Below are 22,398 nucleotides of genomic sequence, written 5' to 3'. Positions count from 1 at the left end.
CTAACAAATTGTTATTTGGTTAATATGAATCCAAGGACCGGATCCCAGCGTAATTTTTTTTTTTATATTTAAGTTTAAAAAATAATTGAATATAGTTAATTGAAAAATATAGTCAATCGAAACCATTATAATTATCATCTACACATATTATCTTGAATTCTCAGGTTGTTAGTTGATACCTAGTTTCTAGGCTCAATCTGTACTCTATTTGGAGTAATTTTCTCCATATTTCAATAATATCATATTACATCAACACGTCGACATCTTAATTTGATAATCCAAAATTGACTAAAAATTTAAATGTAGCTTGAAAAATCGGGAAATTGGCCTTCAGTCCCCAGTCGTCGATTTTTTTTGTGTTCAGTCCCTGTGTACTTTTTTGGTACCACATTTTCACATGAAGTGTACCACATTTTGTATGACATAGTATCACAATTTTGTGGGTAGAGAGTGAACCCAAAGAAATATTTTGATTGGGGATTTTTCACCAACTTCCCCTTGAAAAATCCTTAATTTTTTTAATTTTTTTTTTTATAAAGTTGTCCATTTGAAACGGAAATCCAAGTGTCGCATCCCTTGTCGCGACCACATGCTCTGAATTTCACCATAAATCTTGGATAGTGACAATCTCATATTTATAATACCATTTCAATTATGTTTCTTAAGATAAATAAGGTCTTCATGCCACTGGATAATAGTTTGAATCAAGCATAAAATAATATACTTTATATTAATTTATACTATTGGTGATATTTTAATTTTATATCTTATTTTATTTTACGGAAACATCGATTTTTAATTTATGTGATGAGATAATAAAATATGTATATAATATCGAGATTATGAATCGATATACATAGATTAAAAATTTGTACATGACTTTAATTATTTATAGAATTTGAACCAAACATAATATAAAACAATGACATATAATCGTTGAGTAAGTCTCATGTGAGACCGTCTCACGGATCCTAATCTGTGAGACGGATCAACTCTACCCATATACACAACAAAAAGTAATATTTTAGGATAAAAAGTAATACTTTTTCATGAATTACTCAAATAAAAGATCATTCTCACAAATACGACCCGTGAAACCGTCTCACACAAGTTTTTGCCATAATCGTTTGTCGTCTCATCGAACGAGATCAGTTCATTTATTCGAGCTTAGAAATTAAAGAAACTATAACATGGAGCTACCGCCGTCGAGACTAATAAACAATTGAGGCTCGATAATTTCAACTTTCTTGCGCCTCCCCTACAAGACCTTTTGCATGCGAGTGTAAGAGCATGTATGTATCGATGCGACATTTGTCTAAAAAGCTATGTAATAATAAAGTTTGGTTCGTCTGAAATTCCTAGGATGCCTGTAGGCTACAGTTTTGTCCCATTTACACTGTGATTTATGAACTAAATCTTCTAGAAATCCTCTCCCTCTCTCCACAGTCCTCTTGGGTATTTTTGGGATCAAGCTATTTTTTTCTTTTTTTTTTGTTGGATGATTTGAGCAATGGATGGTGCAGTGGTGAATCCTGTGCACGTTTCTCATGGATTTAAGGTAAGTTGAACGAACTTCTTTTCTGGGTTTGACGATTCCTATGCTTTTTATGGTATTTACTTGTCTTGTTTAAATTTCTCTTCTTTTTAGCTTGTAAATAAAAATCCAATCTTGGGTTCAAATAAATCTAGAATGGTGTGTAAAATCTTGGCCAACTGTGTGATTGACTGCTATACATGAAGAAAACTCAGGCAGTAAGTTGAAATCGCTTTTATGTTTAAATTTTGGTTCGGTTCTTGAATGAATGGGATTTTTGTTGAATCTATTTCTTATGATGGAATCATTGGCCTTTTTGTGAGAGTGCATTTATTTATCTGATCTATGGTCGCGGTGTTAGTTTTGTATGGAAGGTAATAATCGGTTTTCATGATGCCCAGTTCCTTTTATTTCATCGATTTTTGGTTCGATTGAGGTAAATACGGCCTTTTCTTTGATTAAATGCGTGTTCTACTGGGTAAAATACTCGGTTTTATGTGAAATGTGAATGATTTGATTCTTGGAGAAAAAAATTTAAATTTTTTGAAAATTGAGTAGGTTGAAGCTTCCCCTAGTTTGTGGCCTAAGTCATGGCTATTCGATACTTTCCACTGGATTTTTTACTGTTAAATTGTAGTATGTTTGAGTGAAGCAGATTGTTTTTCCACGAAAAAGTAATTATTATTAGGGGTTGGTACCAAAAGTTAGAATTATTAATGTGAATTTATTGTGAGATGTCAAAACTTGGACTTTCATGTAGGTGAGGCTTAGAAATTTAGACTTTGCTCATGTTGTACAGGCTAAAGGCTCCAAATTTCAAGATCTAGTCTAACATGACTATATGGTTTATTATCTAATATGTTTTTATCTATGATCATCCACGAACTCATCATCATCATCGTAACATATTACCGCTAGTTGCGGGTTCTCCAAACTAAACGATTTTTACACATATCATCTCTGAAACCATGATCTAAGATATTCTCATCAACCACCTTTATCCAAGTTTTCAATGGCCTGTCATTCCTTCTACTCCTTTCATTAACCTATCAATTTAAGATATATCGGATATGAGCCGTGTTTGGTCTCTTATTCACATAACCAAACCGTGCTAGACGTGTCTCCCTAATCTTATTCTCTATGAGAGCTACACTTGAATAGTTCATAATCATTTCATTCTTAATTTTATTTTTGCGTCTTTTGCCACACATCCATCTGAACATAAGCATCTCTGCTACAGCCATCTTATGCATATATAGTCTTGTAGTGGCTCAACACTTCAAGCCATAAAGCATGGTTGGTCGAACAATAGTCTTATAACATTTTCTTTTCAATCTCGCAAGCACCCTTCTGTCGCATAGAACTCTTGATGTCATCTTCCATTTCATTCACCCTGTTTTAATCATATGGTCTATATCCTCTCTAATGTTCTCAGTCTTTTGAATAATAGATCTTAAATAGCGAAAAGCTTCACACTTTAGGACATATCGACCTTCAATCTCAATTGAGCTATCTATTCGTCTAGATTCAGGATCAAATTTACAAGTTAAATATTCTGTTTTTGAGCGATTAATTCTAAAATCTTTGCTCTCAAGAGCTTCACTCCATCTGTCTAATTTTTTTTATACCCTCTTTAGTTTCGTCTATCAAGAATACAACAAGGTACCTCATCATGAATATGCCCCGTCAACTCATCCATAACCAAAGCAAAGAGGTAAGGGCTTAAAGCCGATCAGTGATGAAGTCCTACTGCCACAAGAAATTCACACATCCCTTCAACAGACCTAACACTAGTTACGCCACCTTCGTACATATTTTTAATGATTTCAATGTAGCATTGCGGCACATGCTTCTTTTTAAGTACCCACGAGATTAATTTTCTAGGCTCTCTATCATAGGCTTTCTTAAAATCGATAAATATCATATGCAGACTCTTATGTTGTTCTCTATATTTCTCCATCATTTGTCTAATCAAGAAAATAGCTTCCATTGTAGATCTGTATGGCATTAAACCAAATCGGTTCTCTGATACAGTAGTGATACTTCTAATTCTTCGTTCGATCACTTGTTCTCATAGCTTCATTGTATGACTCATAAGCTTAATCCCTCTATAGTTTGAGCAGTCCTGTATATATCCTTTATTCTTATAAATTGGGACTACAATATTATGTTTCCAAGATTCTGACATTTTCCTAGTAACTAGATTCTTATTAAAGAGTCTAGTCAGTGATTGGATCCCAACTTCCCCTGGACACTTCCATACCTCAATTGGTATCTCATCCAATCCAACTGTGTTCCCCGGTTTCATCATCTTCAGTGTCTCTGTTACTTCCTTAACACTAGCTCTACGATGGAACACTAGATGTCTTACTTCTTGCATCTCACGTCTACCCACGCTTAAATCCTCCGTACTTTGTCCCATTGAGTAAGTTCTTAATGTAATTCCTCCACCTATCTAGCATAACTTTATCTTGCATTAAAACTCGACCATCTTCATGCTTGATACACCTGAAATGGCTCAAGTCTTTAGTGTTTCGATCTCTGGCTTTTGCTATCTTAAAAATTTCTTTTTCTCCTTCATTTGTGCCTGGCTTATAATACAAATCATTGTAAGCTCTTTTCTTAGCATCTCGTACTGCACTACCAGTGAGTCTCTTGGCTTGTTCATACAGTTCATACGATTCTCAGTCTCTAGCTTATTGTCGGTTCTTGAACCTTATTTTATTTTCCCTAATGGCTTGTTGCACGTCATTGTTCCACCATGTCTCCTTGTCGTGTTGTCCCTTCTCTTTAGCCTCCAAGTATTTCTCTCGCCTTAGTCCTTATATGGTTAGCCGTGAGTTCAAATAACTCAGAGGTATCGGTCTTATCGTTACGGCTTACATCTTCACATCCTTCGAGGACTAATTAACTATCTAAAATTTTATTCTTAAGAGTTTGGCATACATCTCCCTTCGTAGTCCACCATTTGATTCTTGCCCTAATCTGACTTTTGTTTACTCTGCTTTTACTCTTAAGGCAAAGATTTAAGATTAATAGCTTATGTTGGGTCGTCAAGCATTCTCCTAGTATGACCTTACTATTTTTACAACTACCTAGGTCTTGTCTCCTTACAATAAAGTAATCATTTTGACTTATATTATATCCACTTCTAAATATTACTAAATAACTCTCCATCTTCTTGTAGAAAGTGTTTACTATCCCAAGATCACTAGCTAAAGCCAGTCTAGAGTAGAAACCCCCGTGTTATTTTGAATCCCAAAGCTTTGACCTCCATGGACCCTCTCATACCCAACTATATCCTTAAATACATGGCCATTTAAATCTCCCCAAGATCTTTTCCTCACAGGGATTATACTAAGTACATCTTCTTGAGAGTCCAAAGTTCCTTCTTAGTGTCATCGTCTAATCCCATTTGTGGTGCGTACGCACTAATGATATGAACGATGTCTGGTTCTAAGGCTAAAGTGATACTCATAATCCCATCTTCAAACCTCCTGACCGCAATAATTGCATCCCTACAGGCTTTATCCACAACTATTCCCCTTCCATTTCTAGTTTTATTTGTTTTTGAATAGAAAAGTTTGAAACCATCTCTTAATTCCTTAGTTTTGCTTCCCTTCCAATTTGTTTCTTGAAGACTAGCTATGTTTACCTTCATTTTTCGCATGACATCCATTAACTTTATTGACTTTTCCATCAATGTTTCTATGTTCCAAAAGTCTAATCTAATCTTCCTAATCCTAGTCTGAACTAGCTTCTTTACTCGCCCCCGTCCAGTAAGGTGTGAGAACCTTTGCCTATCACTGCAACCGGGCGCCGTTGGAGCACGCCTAGCTCATTTGACACTACACCCGAGCGTAGGTGAAGTGCGTCGCTTAAAGCATGCGACGACCTAGCATTTTGTGTTAATCTGTTTGAACTAATATCTATGTGAAGAGATGTGACGCAGTAGTTGGTTGGCTGTCACATGCCTAACACCAACGATGATGAATTTTTTACAATGTTAGGCCATCTCCGACATAGCATCAACACTCCTTTATACGGGCTTGTGACGGGCATCTCATACTTGAGCAATCGAAAAAAATGGTAAATCTTGACCATTGACTTGGTTTTGTTGAGTTTTTGACAATGTGCACACTTATACTTTGTTGATCAAGAGAGAAAAAAAAATATCTTCAAGACTGCTGGTGGTGTTATTATCTGCTACAAAATGGAGACAATCATGATTGACGGATGCACATAGTTCTTGTTGAAGGGATTGGATAAAAGCTTGAATCATTGGCTATGGTTAAAAAAAATTAATGTACAAGTCTTCGTTGAAAACAACACACATTAAACTGTTAAACATGCTATATTGACTTTGATATACATTAAAATTTGTGGAATAGCTAATGACAGACTACATGCGTACAATAATTGTAAAAAAAATTATCAAGAGATGAAATCACCTTACCATTATTGTCACAACCCAAGCCCATGCAACAGGACTAGGAAAACGAGCTCCACTGGTGATTACTTTGCATCCATCCCCGTTTCATGGATATTATCAACACAAGTTGCTATTGGGTCAACCTCATAAAAGGTTTCAAATTTTTTCCCCTAATTGATATGGGATAGGAGTATTCCAAATCCTCGCCCCACGCCCCCACCACAACCCTTGAGAAGGATGTGGATAATTTATCCATCTTTTGATGAAAGCGTGAATTCTTGGAAAGTTCCCATGGTAACATCTCTGTGCATGTAAGTGCAAGCATAGGGAAACCAGGAATTCTAATACCGATAATGTCTCAACTGTCACTAGGCCCTTGATGTTTGAGTTTTGATATGAAGGATGAGGATAATTTATCCATCTTTTGGTGAAAGCATGAATTCTTGGAAAGTTCCCATGGTAATGTCTCGGTGCATGTAAGTGCAAGCATAGGGAAACCAGGAAGTCTAATACCGATAATGTCTCACCTGTCACTAGGTCCTTGATGTTTGAGTTTTGATATGACTACCATCCCTTGTGATATTGTTTGAACACACTTTCATATGGTTATGAGAATTCCGGCTTAAGTTTATGGTTTCTTTTATTAAACAATGTACCTGATGAAATTGCTACTATGTTTTAGAACGTTAACTAATATCAAACTTCTGTCTACTATTGACACTTGCAGAAAGAAACTTGGAAGCATACAATACTTTTGGCATTTCAAAGCCTTGGAGTGGTATATGGTCGCTTGAGCACTGCTCCCTTATATGTATTTGGATCGATAGAGTCAAAGGACATTCAATCCCAAAATGAGATACATGAGCTATTCTCATTTATTTTCTGGACTTTAACCATCATTCCCTTGATGAAATATGCTTTTATTGTACTGAGAGCTGATGATGATGGAGAAGGTAGCAAATTTGATAGCCTGAATTTGGTGATATTTATGGTGAATTGCATCAACCCCTTAGGGGTATATAAGAGGGAAATACACTAATATAACATAAATAGCCAGTGATCCCCTTGTCTTGGTCTAGAAAAAGATGCTTTTATGTTCCTTATAATGGATTTGTACAACAAATAAGTCATATGCGCACTTTTCTTGACAAACATAAGGGGCTCTGCCTTTTGCCCGATACACCAACGGGCTCACATAATTCAGCTAATTTATTTTGCATCTTGAACTCAAATTTCATTGCTAATTGCAGGTGGTCCATTTTCTTTATATTCCCTACTCTGTAGACATGCCAAGGTGGGGCTAATACCATGTAATAAAACATCAAGCAAGATTGATGATAATGAAGCAGAAAATCCATCTCTGATCAAACTGGAATCCAAAGCTAGAAGAGCTATAGAAAAACATAAAAGCACACATTATTTACTGTTATTTGTGGCTTTGCTTGGGGCATGCATGATTATTAGTGATGCAGCTCTTACCCCAGCAATTTCTGGTTTGTCATTGCAATAATTTCTTTTGTTTGTCATTGGAATAATTTCTTTTCCTTGTTCCGGATTTTTTTTGTCAATATTATGGATTCCCCGAAAATACTGGGACGACTTATTTCAATTGTTTCGAAATCCAGTACTGTCAGCCACATCAGGTCTTGGAAGATCACTCGCAAAAATTTTAGTTAAATGTAAGAGTTTTCATCCTATTTGACTTTGATTTGTATTGTTTCTTTAAAAAACTTTGCTGTATATATCTGACAGGTTTATTGTCTTTTTCCTTTCAGTTGCATCTTCAGATGAAACAAAAGATCACCTGACAAAGGCCTTGAAGAAATGTGAGTTCCAATCTGAATAATGTAGTTACATCTCGATTTTGCTCTCCCTTTATTTATTTGATGTGGCATTGCTAGTTTTCTCATGATACTAGCTGTCTTTCTGAACAACATCAAATTTCAATAGGTTTCGATTTCATAGTCGACGAAATCTAGTTTACAAAGTGCAGAAACCATATACTCGTAGAACTGGTGGCATTAAAGTTAGCACAAGATCATTGTTTCCTTAATTTTCCAACTGACTAGTCGAATTAGTTTAGACGGAGTAAAGTTGGATGTTGAGTCCCTGGAAAAGTAGAATAAAGTTTCATCTGCTCTATATTGTGTACTATGAATTATACATACTGATTCGAAGCAAAATTTGCCTTGAGAACCTAATTATATGCATGGTTTCAAAATATCTAAGGTGCATGGTTTAAATACTAGATCCTTCTTTATAACTCCGTACTCAACTTTCTGATTTTAATTTATATTTCCAGATGTCCCGATGCCTGTAGCATGTGCCATTTTGGTCTGCCTTTTTACTTTGCAGCGCCATGGGACCGACAAAATTGGACGTATATTTGCCCCAGTTGTCATTACATGGATTTTGTTCATCAGTTGCTTTGGCATGTACAACATTATTCAGTGCGACAGTCAAATTCTTCATGCAATTTCGCCAATATACATGCTCAGGTTCATCAAGAAAATTAACATCAAACACTGGAAACTACTAAGCAGCATAGTCTTATGCATTGCAGGTTGTTCAGCTGCTTTGGTGTACTTCAAACTAGTCTTTAAGAATCAATCCTTTTTTCTGGGATCCTTTTTTTGTAATTTTTTCATCTTCCAGTTTTCCATTTCTACTGAGGTTGCACATGTTAGTTTGCTAGATAGCACTTGTTATATTCTTAAAGTTTTGACTTGTTCCTAATATAAATTTTCCAGGATCAGAAGCAATGTTTGCAGATTTAGGCCATTTTTCCAAGAGATCTATTAAGGTAAGGACGACAAGGTATATGTACTTAGTCTTCACAAGGGTAGAATCATGATTATATAGTCCGAGGAGAAGGTCACAGTATCAAATATTTTTAGAATAGTGATAGGAAGCAATTTCCTCTGTATTCAAGCCAAACGCAGACTACTATCAACCAAATTCAATTTCCTTGGAAAACAAAAATAAACAATCTTTCTTTATTCATTCTATTTAAACTTTAACCAATTGACTTAAAAACGAAACAAATCGTATTTTTGACAAATAGCAATCAGTAGTAAAATTAACATGTAAAGAAAAGTTCCAGTGCAAATTATGATTTTATATTGGCAGGGGATGTCAGATGTATAAGATTAAGCAAAAATTCCGGGAAAATTTAAAATAATGATATGGAAATTCTTGATGAAAATAATTGAACAATTTAAAAAGCTTAAAGAAAATGAGAAGTATGCAACAGTTGAAATAGGAGCTTTTTTGTTTGATGCAGGTTACATTTGTCTGCATTGTGTATCCAGCTCTTTTGCTAACTTATGCTGGACAGGCTGCATACATCTCCAGACATTTTGGAGCCGATGACGTTTTTCATCTCAGTGAATCTATACCTAACAGTGAGCTTTGCCTTTCTTCGTGTTTATTTTTATCATGGTTGCCTTGACTGTGAAACCACGTCTTACTTTTGAACACGTTCATCTTCAGGGATTCTCCAGCATGCATTTGCAGTGTTATCGATATTTGCTTCGGCAATAGGAAGCCAAGCAACCATTACAGCAGGGTTCTCCATCATAAACCAGTGCCAGGCACTTGACTGTTTTCCTAGAGTTAAAGTTGTCCATACATCAGAAAAAATACATGGACAGGTTTATGTTCCAGATATGAACTGGATTTTTATGGTTTTGAGCATAGCAATCACCATTGGATTGCACGATATCTCACAACTTGGAAAAGCAACAGGTATGCTTTTATAAAGATCCCATTTTACAAGTAATGTTTAAGAGATTGACAGTTTCAAATTTTTTTTCACTTGCACAAGATAAATACTTGGTCCTTGCGTAACACTTAGTTTTACTCCACAGTGAAATGAATCTGCAAGCCAGAAATTGTTCCGTACTGCCTTAATTAAAAATAGAAAATCTCAACTATATTGACGGCTATCATTAAGGTGTCATTGGTCGAGTTGATAGGAATGTCATTCTGTTTATGGCAGGTTTGGCTGTTACTGCCGGGATGCTAGTAACGACTTTTTTAATGTCTCTTGTAATCACATTGTACTGGGAGAAGAACCTGTCCATATCAGCTTGTTTTTTGCTTTTCTTTGGTTCTATTGAGGCCATGTACATGGTGGCAAGTTTGATGGGTTTTTTCCGTGGCGCATGGTGTTTGATCATCTTATTTTTTCTTTTCATGACCGTCATGGTTTCTTGGCACTATGGCACTGTAAAGAAATATGAGTTTGACGTAGAGAACAAGGTGTCTATTGAGTGGCTAACAGATTATAGCCCTGGTCTTGGAGTTTCCCGGGTACCTGGCATTGGCTTCATATACTCCGACATTGAACTGGGAATCCCTGCTTTTTTTTCCCACTTCATCACAAACCTCCCTGCCTACCACCAGGTGCTGATTTTCGTCTCTCTTAGGAGTTCACCGATACCTCACATTTCTGAAAACAGGAGGTACCTTATAGGCAGGGTCGGTCCCAGAGAATACAAGATCTATCGTTGCATAGTCCAGTATGGATACTGCGATAACGTTCGAGATACAGATGATTTTGAGAACCAGATAATCCGCTCGATCGGTGAATTTATCACGAGGGAGAATTATGATTATGAAGCTTTGGCTTCTTCTGAAGGAAAGATGATGGATATTGGAAGTCCAATGGAGGATGGTATTGCACTGATCCCGTTTAAAGACAATGTCTCAAATTTCAATTCACGAGATCTTGTTTCGAGTGAATCTCGGAGGAATCTGTTGGATATTCCATCAGGAAGTGGTCATCCTCCGTCCCAGAAAAAGAAAGTTCGATTCACGATGCCTCCAAAAAGCCCTGAAATGCAAGCATCTGTGAGACAGGAACTTGAAGACATCATAGATGCAAGGGAGGGTGGCACAGCTTATATCTTAGGACAATCACATCTGATAGCAAGCCAGGGCTCAAATTTTGTCAAGAAATTCTTGATCATGGTTTATGTGTTTCTCGACAAGAATAGTCGAGAACCTCCGGTCGAGTTGAATATACCAAATGCTGCTCTTTTAGAGGTTGGTACAGTTTATTCTATATGATTTGTTGTGGTTCTAAACTCTCAACGGAGTATGTTTGCATGGTACTTTTCAGAAGCTTTGTAACAAGCTCAAAGATATTGTTCTGGAGAGATTGTGTATTCATAAGAAGTTGGCATTTAGCATATTATATTTAAGTTTGGATACATAAGTTGTAGCTTAAAAAAACATTTACGTAAGTTCAGTTTTTTAAAAGTGTTTTCATTTGAAAAAAATAGAAGCGGTTTTGGTATTTTCTATGAATAAATGTTGAAAAGTGTTTTGTTTTTATTTTTAAATAGAAGTAAAAACAGAAGCCCACAAGTCAAAAATTGAAGTTTCATAAAAAAATATTTTTATAAGTACTTTTATGAAACATTTTATGCGACAAAACAATATATTTTTAAGAATTATTTTTTAAAAAAATAAATGGTTTTAATCTCAGTTTCTTCAAGTGAAAAACTCTGTGTATTTCCATTTGGTGAAGCTCTAAAGAAAGTTCAGTGATATAACATTGGTATATGATACACACATGCTCCTAAAATTGGACAAATAACATTTCATATCCCTGTTTTTTAAAAATCAAACATGTTTACCTCAGTTTTAGAAGGATTTATGTCTGATTTTTAAAAAAACGCAAGGTTTTATTTATCCAGTAGTTTCATTGAGGAGTTTTTTCGAGTTTACATTTAGGGTATCCAGTATTGTCGTATCATTTAATTTTAATTTTTTTAAGACAAAAATAAATTATTTCAAATACTTAATTATTGTAGTCTTCCAAATCTAAGGCTTCAAATTTTAAATTCTTAAAAATTACTTTTTAAGAGTTTTTTTTAAAAAAAACTAAAAACAAAACATTGTGTTTATTTTTTAAAGTAAAAGAGTTTAAAAATCGTTCTTTTTAGTTTTTAGCAAAGCACTTATTGTAGTAAAAAACATAGTAACACTTTTTTGTCTTTTATAATGCGAACAATTAATTTAAGTCCCCAATAAGGTAGACAATTCAAATATGACTAAGATGTTTGCAGTAAAAAATGAAAAATATAATATTATAGGAGTCAAATATACATATCTCTACATATATAATAACGAAAATTTATTTACCTCTTTTCGTTTTTGTCATCTATATTATAAATTTGTCATCTATATTGTCGGATTTATATTTTAGGTATCATATATCGTTTAATTTTTAACAATTTTTTTCAGTTTTCATAGAGAGTGCTTGTGGCATTGCGCACCTCATCGTTATGTCGGTGCCAAATTAGCGTCACGTGTATAATGTCACGTTAGTGTCACGACGAAAAAAAAAAGAAATTACAAAAAAAGAGTTGGTGAATTAAAATTTGTGTTTGATATTATTGATTATTATCAAAATCACAAAAAAAATATTAATATATGATCAAAAATACAAAAATTTTTTAGAATATTTCAAATAAAAAATATTCAATCCCTTTTTTTCCCCATGAAACTTTCGGCACAGAAATATTCTGCTAAAAAGGAAACCTGAAAAGGAAACCCGAAAACAGTATAAAAACTATTTAGAATGCATTAATTTGGCAAGAAAAGGTGAGACATGATGATCAAGCAGAATTAGAATGGGACCAAAATGGAATAGTGGAAGGAACTGATTGAACATGGATTTTATTGTACGTAAGATCAGAAGGGAGGCCTCGCCTCCTCAATTTCCAAGAAACCCACGAGAAGTTCCTTTCAAGAAACATTGTAAGAGATGTAGAAATGCCGAGGCAAAATGACCACACCCGCTCAAGTTTTCAGACTGATTTAATTGATCGACCACTCATCTGTCAATCAAACCCGCACTCCCTTCCAAAAACAGCTCCACCCATTTATCTTCTGTATCTATCTGTGTATCTATATATGGATCGCTGCTGGCTGGTTGATTGATTGTGTGCTTGCTAAATGTAGCTGCTGCATGCAAGTGCTTTCCTATTCTCATTTTCTTTTAATGGTAATAAATCTTTTGTAAGCTGTGGAATATTTAGATCATGGAGAGGAAATGGGACTGCGAAGATCTGCAGGAAGATGCGGCTTGCGGGTATTCTGCTGTGGTTAATGGCAATCATTATGGAGAAAAAGCCGGGAAAGAAGAAGAAGATGTTAATGGCGATATTGGTGTTTTGAAGAGAGAAATTTCGTGCCATGCTTTGTATGAATCTTTAGTTCAGTCTCATTTGGAATGCTTGAAGGTACTAATCTTTCCTTTTTCTTTTTGAATACACACACACACACACAAAAAAACATATATATATGTATATTCGTGTATAGATATAAATTTAGTCTGTATTTTCAAGAAACCTTATCTATGTTTTGTGGGTTGTTTGATTCTTGGACTTGCAAGAAAGGGTTATGGGTGTTTGAATCAATTGGGTGCGCATCGTATGCTAGGCATGAATTTTAATGTTCGAAATCGAAATCCGTTCTGTCCAATAAATTTTTAGCTGGTGTTCGAGATTCTCAACTAAATACATCTCATTTCACATCTTTAAAAAGAACAGATTCATCCATCAAAGTTGTTTCGATTCATTGATCTATATTTTATGAGAGTAATTAATTGTATATTTAAGAATTATATGTATATACACAAACATGTGTGTGTGTATGCTGCATCATGCATGCTGAAGGTTGAATTTTACAGCTTTGCTGCAATTTGGATAACATTCAAAGTGCCATTGATCCAATGGCATCTGATGATCAAAACCAGCTTCAAATGTCTCATCAATCAGAGTTAGACCAGTTTATGGTAATCTATTATATATATAGTAATTATTTAATTTTATGAATATAATATATAATTAATATGTGTGAATCTTTATTTATAATCTTAACTGGCGCAGGAAGCATACTGCATGGCCTTAAAAGAGCTAAAGGGATCAATGGAAGAACCCCAACAAGAATCAATGGCATTTATCAATTACATGTATTCTCAACTAAAAGAAGTTGTGGGCATTCCATCATCACCCACTTTATCCCCTACCAAATAAGATGTTTTTCGAATGTTCAGTAGAATAAGCTAGATCTGGTGTTATTGTTATATATATATTATCAGTAGGCTATAACATTTTTTTTTGGGTTGGTTTATATGATCTAGGAGCTTATAAAATAGTTTAAAATGATAAAAGATGTCAGGTTGGTATATTGTTTTTGTCCACCTCATCCATGGTAGTATAGTGACATAAATTACTCTCAATTAATAGGAGAAACGAAAAAACTCTCATTCCCTATTTTTCCCCTTTGATGAAGAGATCGAGATGAAGTTCAAAACCATTTTGATATAGAAAAAATAAACAGACCTCGCCCCACCAGTATTTCCCCGCATATCTAAATATGGCCCCTCAAATCTCGCCATGGATAATACAATATACGTTGTTTTTGGACAATCAAGTCATCAGCAATATCGACAACATCACTTCCATATTACTTTACAAACAATATCAACAATATGTGGCATTCATATTCTGGTGACAGCTAGGGGCGGAGCTAGGATTCATAAGTACCTGGGGCGGGCTTCATCCTGTGTTAGGCAGTAATATGTTTAGTTAAAATCGAACCGAATTTTATAAAATCGAATTAACCAAACTTTTTTTCCGACAAATCGAACCGACAGAACTTTACTACGAAAACCTAATAAAAAAAATCGAAAAAATCGATTATTTCGGTTAGTAACACAATTAACCGAAATTTTATAATTTTTTTTAAATAATCATGTTTTTAAATAAATATAAATATTATTTGTTAAAAAAATACTTTTAAGTATAGTACTATTGTCTAATAAGTTTTATTAGAAATTGTAATATTTATATCCTTATAAATTTTATTAGAAAATTTAATAATATTAATTTTATTTATTAAAGTTTAGTTTGTTAGGTTAACCGAAGTTTTATATTAAAAAATAAACCGAACCGAACTAAACTGTATTTTAAAAAATTTAAATGAACTTCCGAATAAACCGAATGTAAGACCAAACATTTGATACTTTACCAAAAGCTATAACTGATAGTAACGGTGCAACTCAAATATTTTAAATGGCATAGCATCGTAAGTATCATGGTTCGATCGCTTTACCTAATAGGGATAATTATTGCACATCAGCATCAAACCGAATTTTCAAATTAATTCATTTTGGTCTATTATTTTGGTTGAAGCCGATATTTTGTTCATTTATAGATTGTAATTAATGTGTGTCCGTTATTTGTTGATATATTTTCTTTTGATTTTAAAATAACTTGACAGTTTTTATTTTCTTCATTCTTTAAGTTACTTAACTAGAAAAATTCAATATTTCCAAAATTTTACAACAAAGAATTATTTTTCAAATTCCAAACTTAATTAATTTTCAGTTATTATAAATAAAAAAATCACAAAACAAGCTCAATAATAATTGCACATCAATAATCATCAAACATTTCAACCAATTGATTATTATTCCAAAAATCTGCAACAATAAATTTTTAGGATAAAAAACCAAACTCCAAAATTCATATACATCATAAGACAATATTATCGCAACTCGAATAATCACAACTAAATATTCAATATAATTTTAGAATCGTTGAATTTTTATCTCAAAGTTGCATAATTTCAGAACATATGACTGTAAACCAACCAATACACATCACTGAATTATGATTCGTGGGAGTTGTTTTATTTTTAATTTTTAAATATGAGACTAAAAAAATTTAAAAATAAAACTGATAAAAAATTTGTTCTATTTTTAATATGGGATGAAAAAAATTTAAAATTATTAACTTTTTTTTGAAAAAAAAAGGTGAGGCTGGAGCCCACCCTAGCCCAAGGGTGGCTCCGCCCAGGTGACAGCAATGTTGTCAATGCGTCACTCCCCTGCTTCTACGACAACAACATCAATGATACGTCACACCTCTACTCCGATGACAGCAATATCGTCAATGAGTCGCTAACAAATAACATAAATGATATGTCGCACTCCTACTCCGATGACAGCAATATAGCTAAGACGTCTCCTAATAGACAACAGCCAACAACATCAACAAATAATAAACATAACAAATATAATATCAAATCACTCATTCTCGATGATTTACCATCGTTGAACATAATAATATTCATCAATACTAAACAATGACAACATATGCTCGTACATCAACACGTACATGATAATCGAGTATATATAAGAAAACTGGTTATTTTTTTGATCTCGAGGCTTGTGATGTATTTAAATAATTCAACAACAATTATCATATCATTGCCACTGTATTAACACAATCATAACAGTCTCAATATATAATATTGAATAGCTCAACAACAATTATTTCAATAAAGTATAAAACTCGATTTTAAATTTTCTTCGTTCAACAATTAATATACCTGTGTATTTAATTACGAACATTAACATAAAATACACCATAATAAATCAACTTCAATTAATAAGTTATATAAAAACACTTGTTAGACTACAAAAATTTCATATCAACAAATAGCTTATACTTCATAGACTCCGAATATATAATCAGATGTAATAATAACTGACAAACAACGTCATAATTTCAATCCAATGATTAAAATTCATCTTTATAATAAATTAGAAATATTTCCAAATATCTTCACTACACTTATCTATTTTTCATTAAAATCATACGTTATTAAACAATATTCAATTTCAGTGTTATTTAACAATTTATCGGATTTATTTCATTAATTTTCTAAATTTGCCATAAATAAAATTTCTACCATAAATCGAAGACATCATATCAACGATCTCAAAAGTGAAGTCGATTCGTCGATTGATATATCGTTAAGTCGACGAGTCAAAACGAAAATCAAAACTATACTCTCGTCTGTAGGTTGAAAATGCTTCAAATGTGGTGGAAATGAATTCCACCTCAATTTCTTTTCTTTTTTTAATATAATATAATATATTTAATATTTTCAACACCAATATATTCATTTGGACCAGTTAAATGATTAAATTTAACAAAATTCAAAACACGAAACTTCTATAAATTTGAATTTTCTATATCATATCCAAATTTCAAATCATTTGGACTTCATATGGCCAAGATATAATACATTTTATTATTTTAACATTGTTAATTAGTTTCATGAATTTATTTTTATATAAGCAGTGGCTCTTGCAGTTTATGTTATCTACTATTGTTTTTTCTTTATGTATTTGATCGAACATTAACCTTGTCTGGACTTAAAGCGAGATTAAGCGCCGTTTAAATGAGTTTTTCAGGCATTGTTCGCATCTCAGTAGAGATCATTAAGTGATTTACAGAATATTTGAGAGCCTAAATATGATCAAATCATTGATCTTGATTCTCCTCTTTTTCCCCATGTTTCTTGGCCAATGTACCCTTCAAGGCAATTTTGATATTCGAAAATTAATTTACAATTTAAAGTATTTTTTTTAAAATTTGAAAATATATCTGTAGTTTATGTTTAAAAAATCGAAATATCTATGATTATATTTGATATTATAGTAACAGTTGATTTGTTTGACATAATATTTTTACATGATTCAAAAAATTTAAAATATGAGATATTTTTATTTATTAGTTTTGTACAAACGTAAAATAAGTTAATTTGTTTGCATGAAGCTGTTGTATTTTAAATTAAATGATACTATTTGCACTTTATTTTAGTTTATATATACTCCATTTAATAAATATCACAAGACTTATAAAACAAGAATATTGTAAGAATCAAAGCCATATTGGATAAGCATAATAAAAGTTTCTATTTCAATTCTGTACTTACAAATTTAAGAAGAAATCATTCAGACATGATCTGAGACCATTTATTTTCCTTAAATTAAAGAGATGAAAGATTCAACTTTTATTTACCAAATTAGTTGGAAACCATGCTCTCTGTTTCTTTCACAAAACCATCTCCAGTCCAGTCTTTATCAGACTGCAAGCCTTTCTTCACGGCCTTCCTTCCACGAATCGCTTCTTGTTGCCTTTTAACCAAATCCGTATGTGTCGTGAAATACTCAAGTGAAGCCCTGCACAGATAAATGGCAAGAGGTGATAAGGCTAAAGTATTATAAACCACTTGACAATTAAAATTTCATGCGGATATGTATTAGGTGACAAAATTTTATCGTAAATGAATACCCCCGGAAATCTTGTATAGACGAAAAGTTGTGCTTTTTCATGAAATCTTGCAGCTCGGAGCAAAGCTTCCTTACAAGGCCGTATCCGTGCATCATAACACCAGTGCACACCTAGAGTTATTCCAAATAACAAAATGTAAGCTCCCCTGACGAATTCTTGGTAAGCCCCTACAGCATGGAAGTAATTCCATGATTATATGCAGCAAACCAGTTAGAAGTATTAATAGTGCTACGCGACCTGAACAGTATCTGCTCCAAGAAGGATAAATTCTGCCGCATCACTGCCCGCCTCAACTCCACCAATGGCGGAAAGTGAATAATCTTTATCTGCAAATTCGTTCTTCATCATCTGTGCAATGCTCATGACTTTTGCAAGTGCAATGGGATGGACTGCTTTTGAAGAATATCCTCCAGGTGTCGAATACCTGAGTTGGCATTGAACGAAACGTTTAAGAAAATGAAGATAGAAATTTTAACTGGTGACACGAATCATATTACCCAAAGCAAAAAAACTCACCCTTCAACACAAGGCTCTGGTCGCAATGTGTCAAGATTAATTCCCATGACGCTCATGATTGTGTTGATCGCAGAAACCCCTTCACATCCAGTCCTCAAAGAAATTCTAGCAGGCTGTGAAAACAAAATATTATAATTCACAATAAAATTAATTTCAGTATATCGAAAGAAATGCATCATCGAAGTTAGTTTATATGGCACTTATTGCGGTAGAAAGGAAAAAAGAACAAGGAAACCTGTGTGATGTCAGTGATATTCGGAGTCATCTTCGCCCAAACTGGGACTGTGGCTTTTGCGTTAATCCATCCACACACCTCCTCCAACAACACACAATCTTGGCCGACCGCAGCACCCATTTTACGTTCCGGCATACCATGAGGACATGAAAAATTTATTTCGATTGCATCCTGCAAATAAAAAAAAAAGATGAAACCTTCGATACACTTGAGATTGGGATTAGAATAAATCCTAATTATTTGAATAGACTCAAAAGAACTAAGACAATATCTTACAATCCCAGTTTGCTCAACTCGGTCAATCAGTTCCTCCCATGCAGCTTTGTCGTACTCTTCCATGATAGAGGCAATAAGTATCCGGTCTGGATACTCCTCTTTCAACTGTCTGAACTCTTTCAGCATAGTCTCTAGAGGTCGATCACTTATGAGTTCAATATTTTGCCACCCAATAATTCGTCCTTTTGCAGAGCCATTTGTTTCTGCTCGTAATTTAGCATAGCGTGGAGTTACATTTATAACTTTTGCAGCATCAAGGGACACCTGTGCATAATAAGTAAATTTTCCCTCAATGGAAGCAGTAATAAAATTCACCCTGAATGGAACCGTGATCTCACTCTTCCAAACAGATTTTAAATGAACACAGTTTTATTGAGCATAACATTAACTATGGAGTCAGCCAAAGCAATGCAGAGCCAAGAAACTTTGCCCCGAATCAGCTATATTATGAATTTATTGAATGATAGAAGAAAGATGGGATCCTCCACCTAATATTACATGAATATTAGGAGAAACCAATGAACTTATATACTAAGACATATGCCATCGAGGGGTCCATAATTTCCAATAAGAAATTATGTATCCAACCATCTTCTTTTCGTTCATTGTTCACCTAGATGCATCACACGTCCTCCTAACATCTATAGTTGTGTTTAGATGTGTCTGAATCATTTAACTGAATCTCGCGGGTAAATTAACTGGATCAGAGCACAACTTAATCGTCAATAAAATGGGATGACAAACTGGAATAAAATTTCAAATAATTTACATAAATATAACCATTACCCCAAAGTTTATACATCTCTATGCAAAACCTCTATCTTTGGAGCATCATCAAACAACCATCGAAAAATCTTAACCGGATATCAAATCCCAACGATCGTTTGTTCACATATTACAAGTCTCAACCATTTCAAGTTATTTTTCAATCATTCATTGACTACAAATCCTTATACCAAATCCCATTCCTCCAATCCATACACTTACTCTCGATCATGATCGATAAATCCTTAAGGATCCCGACGTTAATACTACCAAAATTTTAAATAAGCCGATAAAAACAAACTTCAGAGACAGCGGTTCACATTTCCACGTCAAAAAACAAGAACATAGGAACATATCAAAATCTACAAAAATGAATACAATACCTCTGCAGTCAAAAGGGTAATAAAAGAGTACAGGAGCCTTACAGTTTTGGCTATGACACCACCCCAACCTTCATCAAAGGCCCTTTTCATGACAGTGTAGTTGGTGCCCGGAGGACCCGACCCGATCACAAATGGGTTCGGCATCTTCAACCCATTCACCGTCACAGTAAGATCAGGCTCCGCAGCAGCATCCTGAGCGAATACTCTGAACCCAACTCGACGCCTGCCGAACCCGAAACACTGCCTCCGCCAAGTCACCGGAAACCCGGCCACCGAGCTGTTGATAGGACGAGTCAATCCAGCAGTTTCCATGAAAAACGTTCCTTTTCTTCTTCCCTTGTGGGATTATCGAGATTCGGAGCTGGAAGATAGGATAAAAATGAATATCTTGGAATCAACTGAATAGGGAATTTTATTTTACTGGAAGGTGGGAGACGGAATGGAAAGAGACGCAACTTTCTTTTTCATACACGTCACACATCTCGTTGCGTGACGTATAAACTTTAATTATTATTATTCACGGATTGTGTCACAAGCCATGCCTACGTTCTCAAAAAATAAAAAAATGTGTTATTTTTTTAAATAATTTAAAGTGAAATTTGTCAATTTTTAAAATTAAAATGGTAAAAGAAAAAAACATGGTGAAAAAAATTGGAATATGAATTAGTGTGTAAATGGTATTTTTGAATTATAAATAGAAAATTTTATAAAATGACATTTTCTTTACATGCATTTTTTTAAAAAAAATGTTTCTATTTTTAAATGATGTAATGCATTACGTGTTCATCTTTTAAAAGTATATGTCTCTTATAAGACGATCTTACGAATCTTTATCTGTGAGACGGGTCAATCCTATCGATTTTCACAAATAAAAGTAATACTCTTAGCATAAAAAATAATAATTTTTCATGGATGACCCAAATAAGAGATCTGTCTCACAAAATACGACCCGTGAGACCGTCTTACATAAGTTTTTTTGCTCTTTTAAAATAAATGTGGTGTGAAAGTAAATATGACTAAATAAAAAGTTTCATGGATACATCAAAATTTAGTTATTATAATAAATAATATTGATTATTATACATCCAATATTATACATCAAATTGTACAAAAGAAAAATAAAATTAATTTATACTTTTGAAAAATTACAATTATGGAGTTCGGACTCTTTAATCCGTCACAAAATTGGATTCCTAATTGACAGCCCTTTAAAGTTAAGAGCTTGCAAAATCATTTTTAACTTGTTATTCCTATTATCAAGAATTGTGTGTGTGGAATTATATGTATTTAACATAGAAGAATTTCAAAACGAAACTACAATCTATTAATTATTTATTAAGATTTTTTTTTTTTTTTGCATAGTTTTGAGATTAACTATTTATTTTTTGAAATTTATTCGTAATGTTTGTTGGCTGATTCTAACTTAAATTATATAATTTCCCGATGCACAGTCTATCCTTCATCTGGTGTGTAACACACTTGTGGGGACCCGTACGCTAATCATGTTCATAATCATCATCGGGACTAATTAATCAATTAGTAAACAGGGTCTAAATTTTTTTTTTAAAAAGTGCGGAACGTAAGGGAATTCATCTAATATACATATCAGTATAATAGTACAAGTCTTGTACAACAAACATCAAAGTCCGAAGTCTCCACTCTAATCACGATCCCTCTCATCTTCTTCCTGACCCCGATCCTGTCCCACCTGTTGCCATGCACACATACAAACACGACAACAGCCGGATAATTCCGGTGAGAAATATATCCCAGTATAAATCAACAAAACATGCAATCATATAATCGATATAAAAGCATGAAACAAATATCAATCACATGTATTAAATCTGAAAACATAAATCGATATAAACTGTAAATAACTCGTGACTCTACAGCTCAGACTAGACTCATTCCTAGTCTAGGGATCCCGGTTTCCAGACGTTGGCATACTATATCGAATCTCAGTAATAGAAGTAAATCCACTCCTAATCAAACATCGATATAAACCAAACATCTAGTGTCTTGACCTATCCGTCAAAGACTTTGGCACCTCCGCCAATAACTCCTCTGTGACAATGTGCAATGGGCCA

General features: G+C 33.8%; 3 protein-coding genes across 6 annotated transcripts; 2 read left to right on the top strand and 1 right to left on the bottom strand.

Annotated features, from left to right (window-relative positions):
- The first annotated feature begins 1,228 nt into the window (after positions 1 to 1,228).
- On the top strand, positions 1,229 to 11,187 carry LOC140991555 (potassium transporter 2-like). 4 transcript variants are annotated; one of them, XM_073461563.1, is made up of 10 exons: positions 1,230 to 1,558; positions 6,694 to 6,919; positions 7,217 to 7,459; positions 7,592 to 7,645; positions 7,742 to 7,792; positions 8,269 to 8,529; positions 8,717 to 8,769; positions 9,250 to 9,370; positions 9,459 to 9,713; positions 9,967 to 11,187. In XM_073461563.1, exons 1-10 carry the CDS (start codon positions 1,511 to 1,513, stop codon positions 11,037 to 11,039), a joined length of 2,385 nt encoding a protein of 794 aa, XP_073317664.1. In that variant the 5' UTR covers positions 1,230 to 1,510; the 3' UTR covers positions 11,040 to 11,187. The 4 variants fall into 4 exon arrangements, with proteins under 4 accessions (XP_073317667.1, XP_073317664.1, XP_073317665.1 ...); XM_073461564.1 differs by lacking the exon at positions 1,230 to 1,558 and adding an exon at positions 1,613 to 1,752; XM_073461565.1 differs by lacking the exon at positions 1,230 to 1,558 and adding an exon at positions 5,605 to 5,623.
- Positions 11,188 to 12,602: 1,415 nt separating this feature from the next.
- LOC140990838 (homeobox protein knotted-1-like 1) lies at positions 12,603 to 14,156 on the top strand. The gene is made up of 3 exons (XM_073460660.1): positions 12,603 to 13,222; positions 13,672 to 13,776; positions 13,871 to 14,156. Exons 1-3 carry the CDS (start codon positions 13,022 to 13,024, stop codon positions 14,015 to 14,017), a joined length of 453 nt encoding a protein of 150 aa, XP_073316761.1. The 5' UTR covers positions 12,603 to 13,021; the 3' UTR covers positions 14,018 to 14,156.
- A 3,584-nt stretch (positions 14,157 to 17,740) lies between these two features.
- LOC140990872 (dihydropyrimidine dehydrogenase (NADP(+)), chloroplastic-like) lies at positions 17,741 to 20,741 on the bottom strand. Its single transcript, XM_073460711.1, has 7 exons — positions 20,351 to 20,741; positions 19,161 to 19,424; positions 18,885 to 19,055; positions 18,650 to 18,762; positions 18,371 to 18,557; positions 18,134 to 18,243; positions 17,741 to 18,021 (listed from the first exon to the last, which is right to left on the bottom strand). The coding sequence occupies exons 1-7, from the start codon at positions 20,618 to 20,620 to the stop codon at positions 17,865 to 17,867; spliced, it is 1,272 nt and encodes a 423-aa protein (XP_073316812.1). The 5' UTR covers positions 20,621 to 20,741; the 3' UTR covers positions 17,741 to 17,864.
- Between the last annotated feature and the right edge of the window lie 1,657 nt (positions 20,742 to 22,398).

This window comes from Primulina huaijiensis, chromosome 13 (genome assembly GCF_012295235.1).
Source record: "Primulina huaijiensis isolate GDHJ02 chromosome 13, ASM1229523v2, whole genome shotgun sequence".
Classification (NCBI taxonomy): Eukaryota; Viridiplantae; Streptophyta; class Magnoliopsida; order Lamiales; family Gesneriaceae; genus Primulina; species Primulina huaijiensis.
This window is presented reverse-complemented; position numbering and strand designations above follow the sequence as displayed.

Excerpts from the sequence above, each read along its gene's own strand:
- LOC140991555 (XM_073461563.1), top strand. The coding sequence starts at position 1,511 with ATGGATGGTGCAGTGGTGAATCCTGTGCACGTTTCTCATGGATTTAAG. Across the intron at positions 1,559-6,693 it reads ACGTTTCTCATGGATTTAAG|AAAGAAACTTGGAAGCATAC; the intron begins GTAAGTTGAACG and ends TGACACTTGCAG. Across the intron at positions 7,793-8,268 it reads GACAAAGGCCTTGAAGAAAT|ATGTCCCGATGCCTGTAGCA; the intron begins GTGAGTTCCAAT and ends TTATATTTCCAG.
- LOC140990838 (XM_073460660.1), top strand. The coding sequence starts at position 13,022 with ATGGAGAGGAAATGGGACTGCGAAGATCTGCAGGAAGATGCGGCTTGC. Across the intron at positions 13,223-13,671 it reads CTCATTTGGAATGCTTGAAG|CTTTGCTGCAATTTGGATAA; the intron begins GTACTAATCTTT and ends TGAATTTTACAG. Across the intron at positions 13,777-13,870 it reads CAGAGTTAGACCAGTTTATG|GAAGCATACTGCATGGCCTT; the intron begins GTAATCTATTAT and ends TAACTGGCGCAG.
- LOC140990872 (XM_073460711.1), bottom strand. The coding sequence starts at position 20,620 with ATGGAAACTGCTGGATTGACTCGTCCTATCAACAGCTCGGTGGCCGGG. Across the intron at positions 19,425-20,350 it reads GTGGTGTCATAGCCAAAACT|GTGTCCCTTGATGCTGCAAA; the intron begins GTAAGGCTCCTG and ends TATTATGCACAG. Across the intron at positions 18,763-18,884 it reads ATATCACTGACATCACACAG|CCTGCTAGAATTTCTTTGAG; the intron begins GTTTCCTTGTTC and ends TTGTTTTCACAG.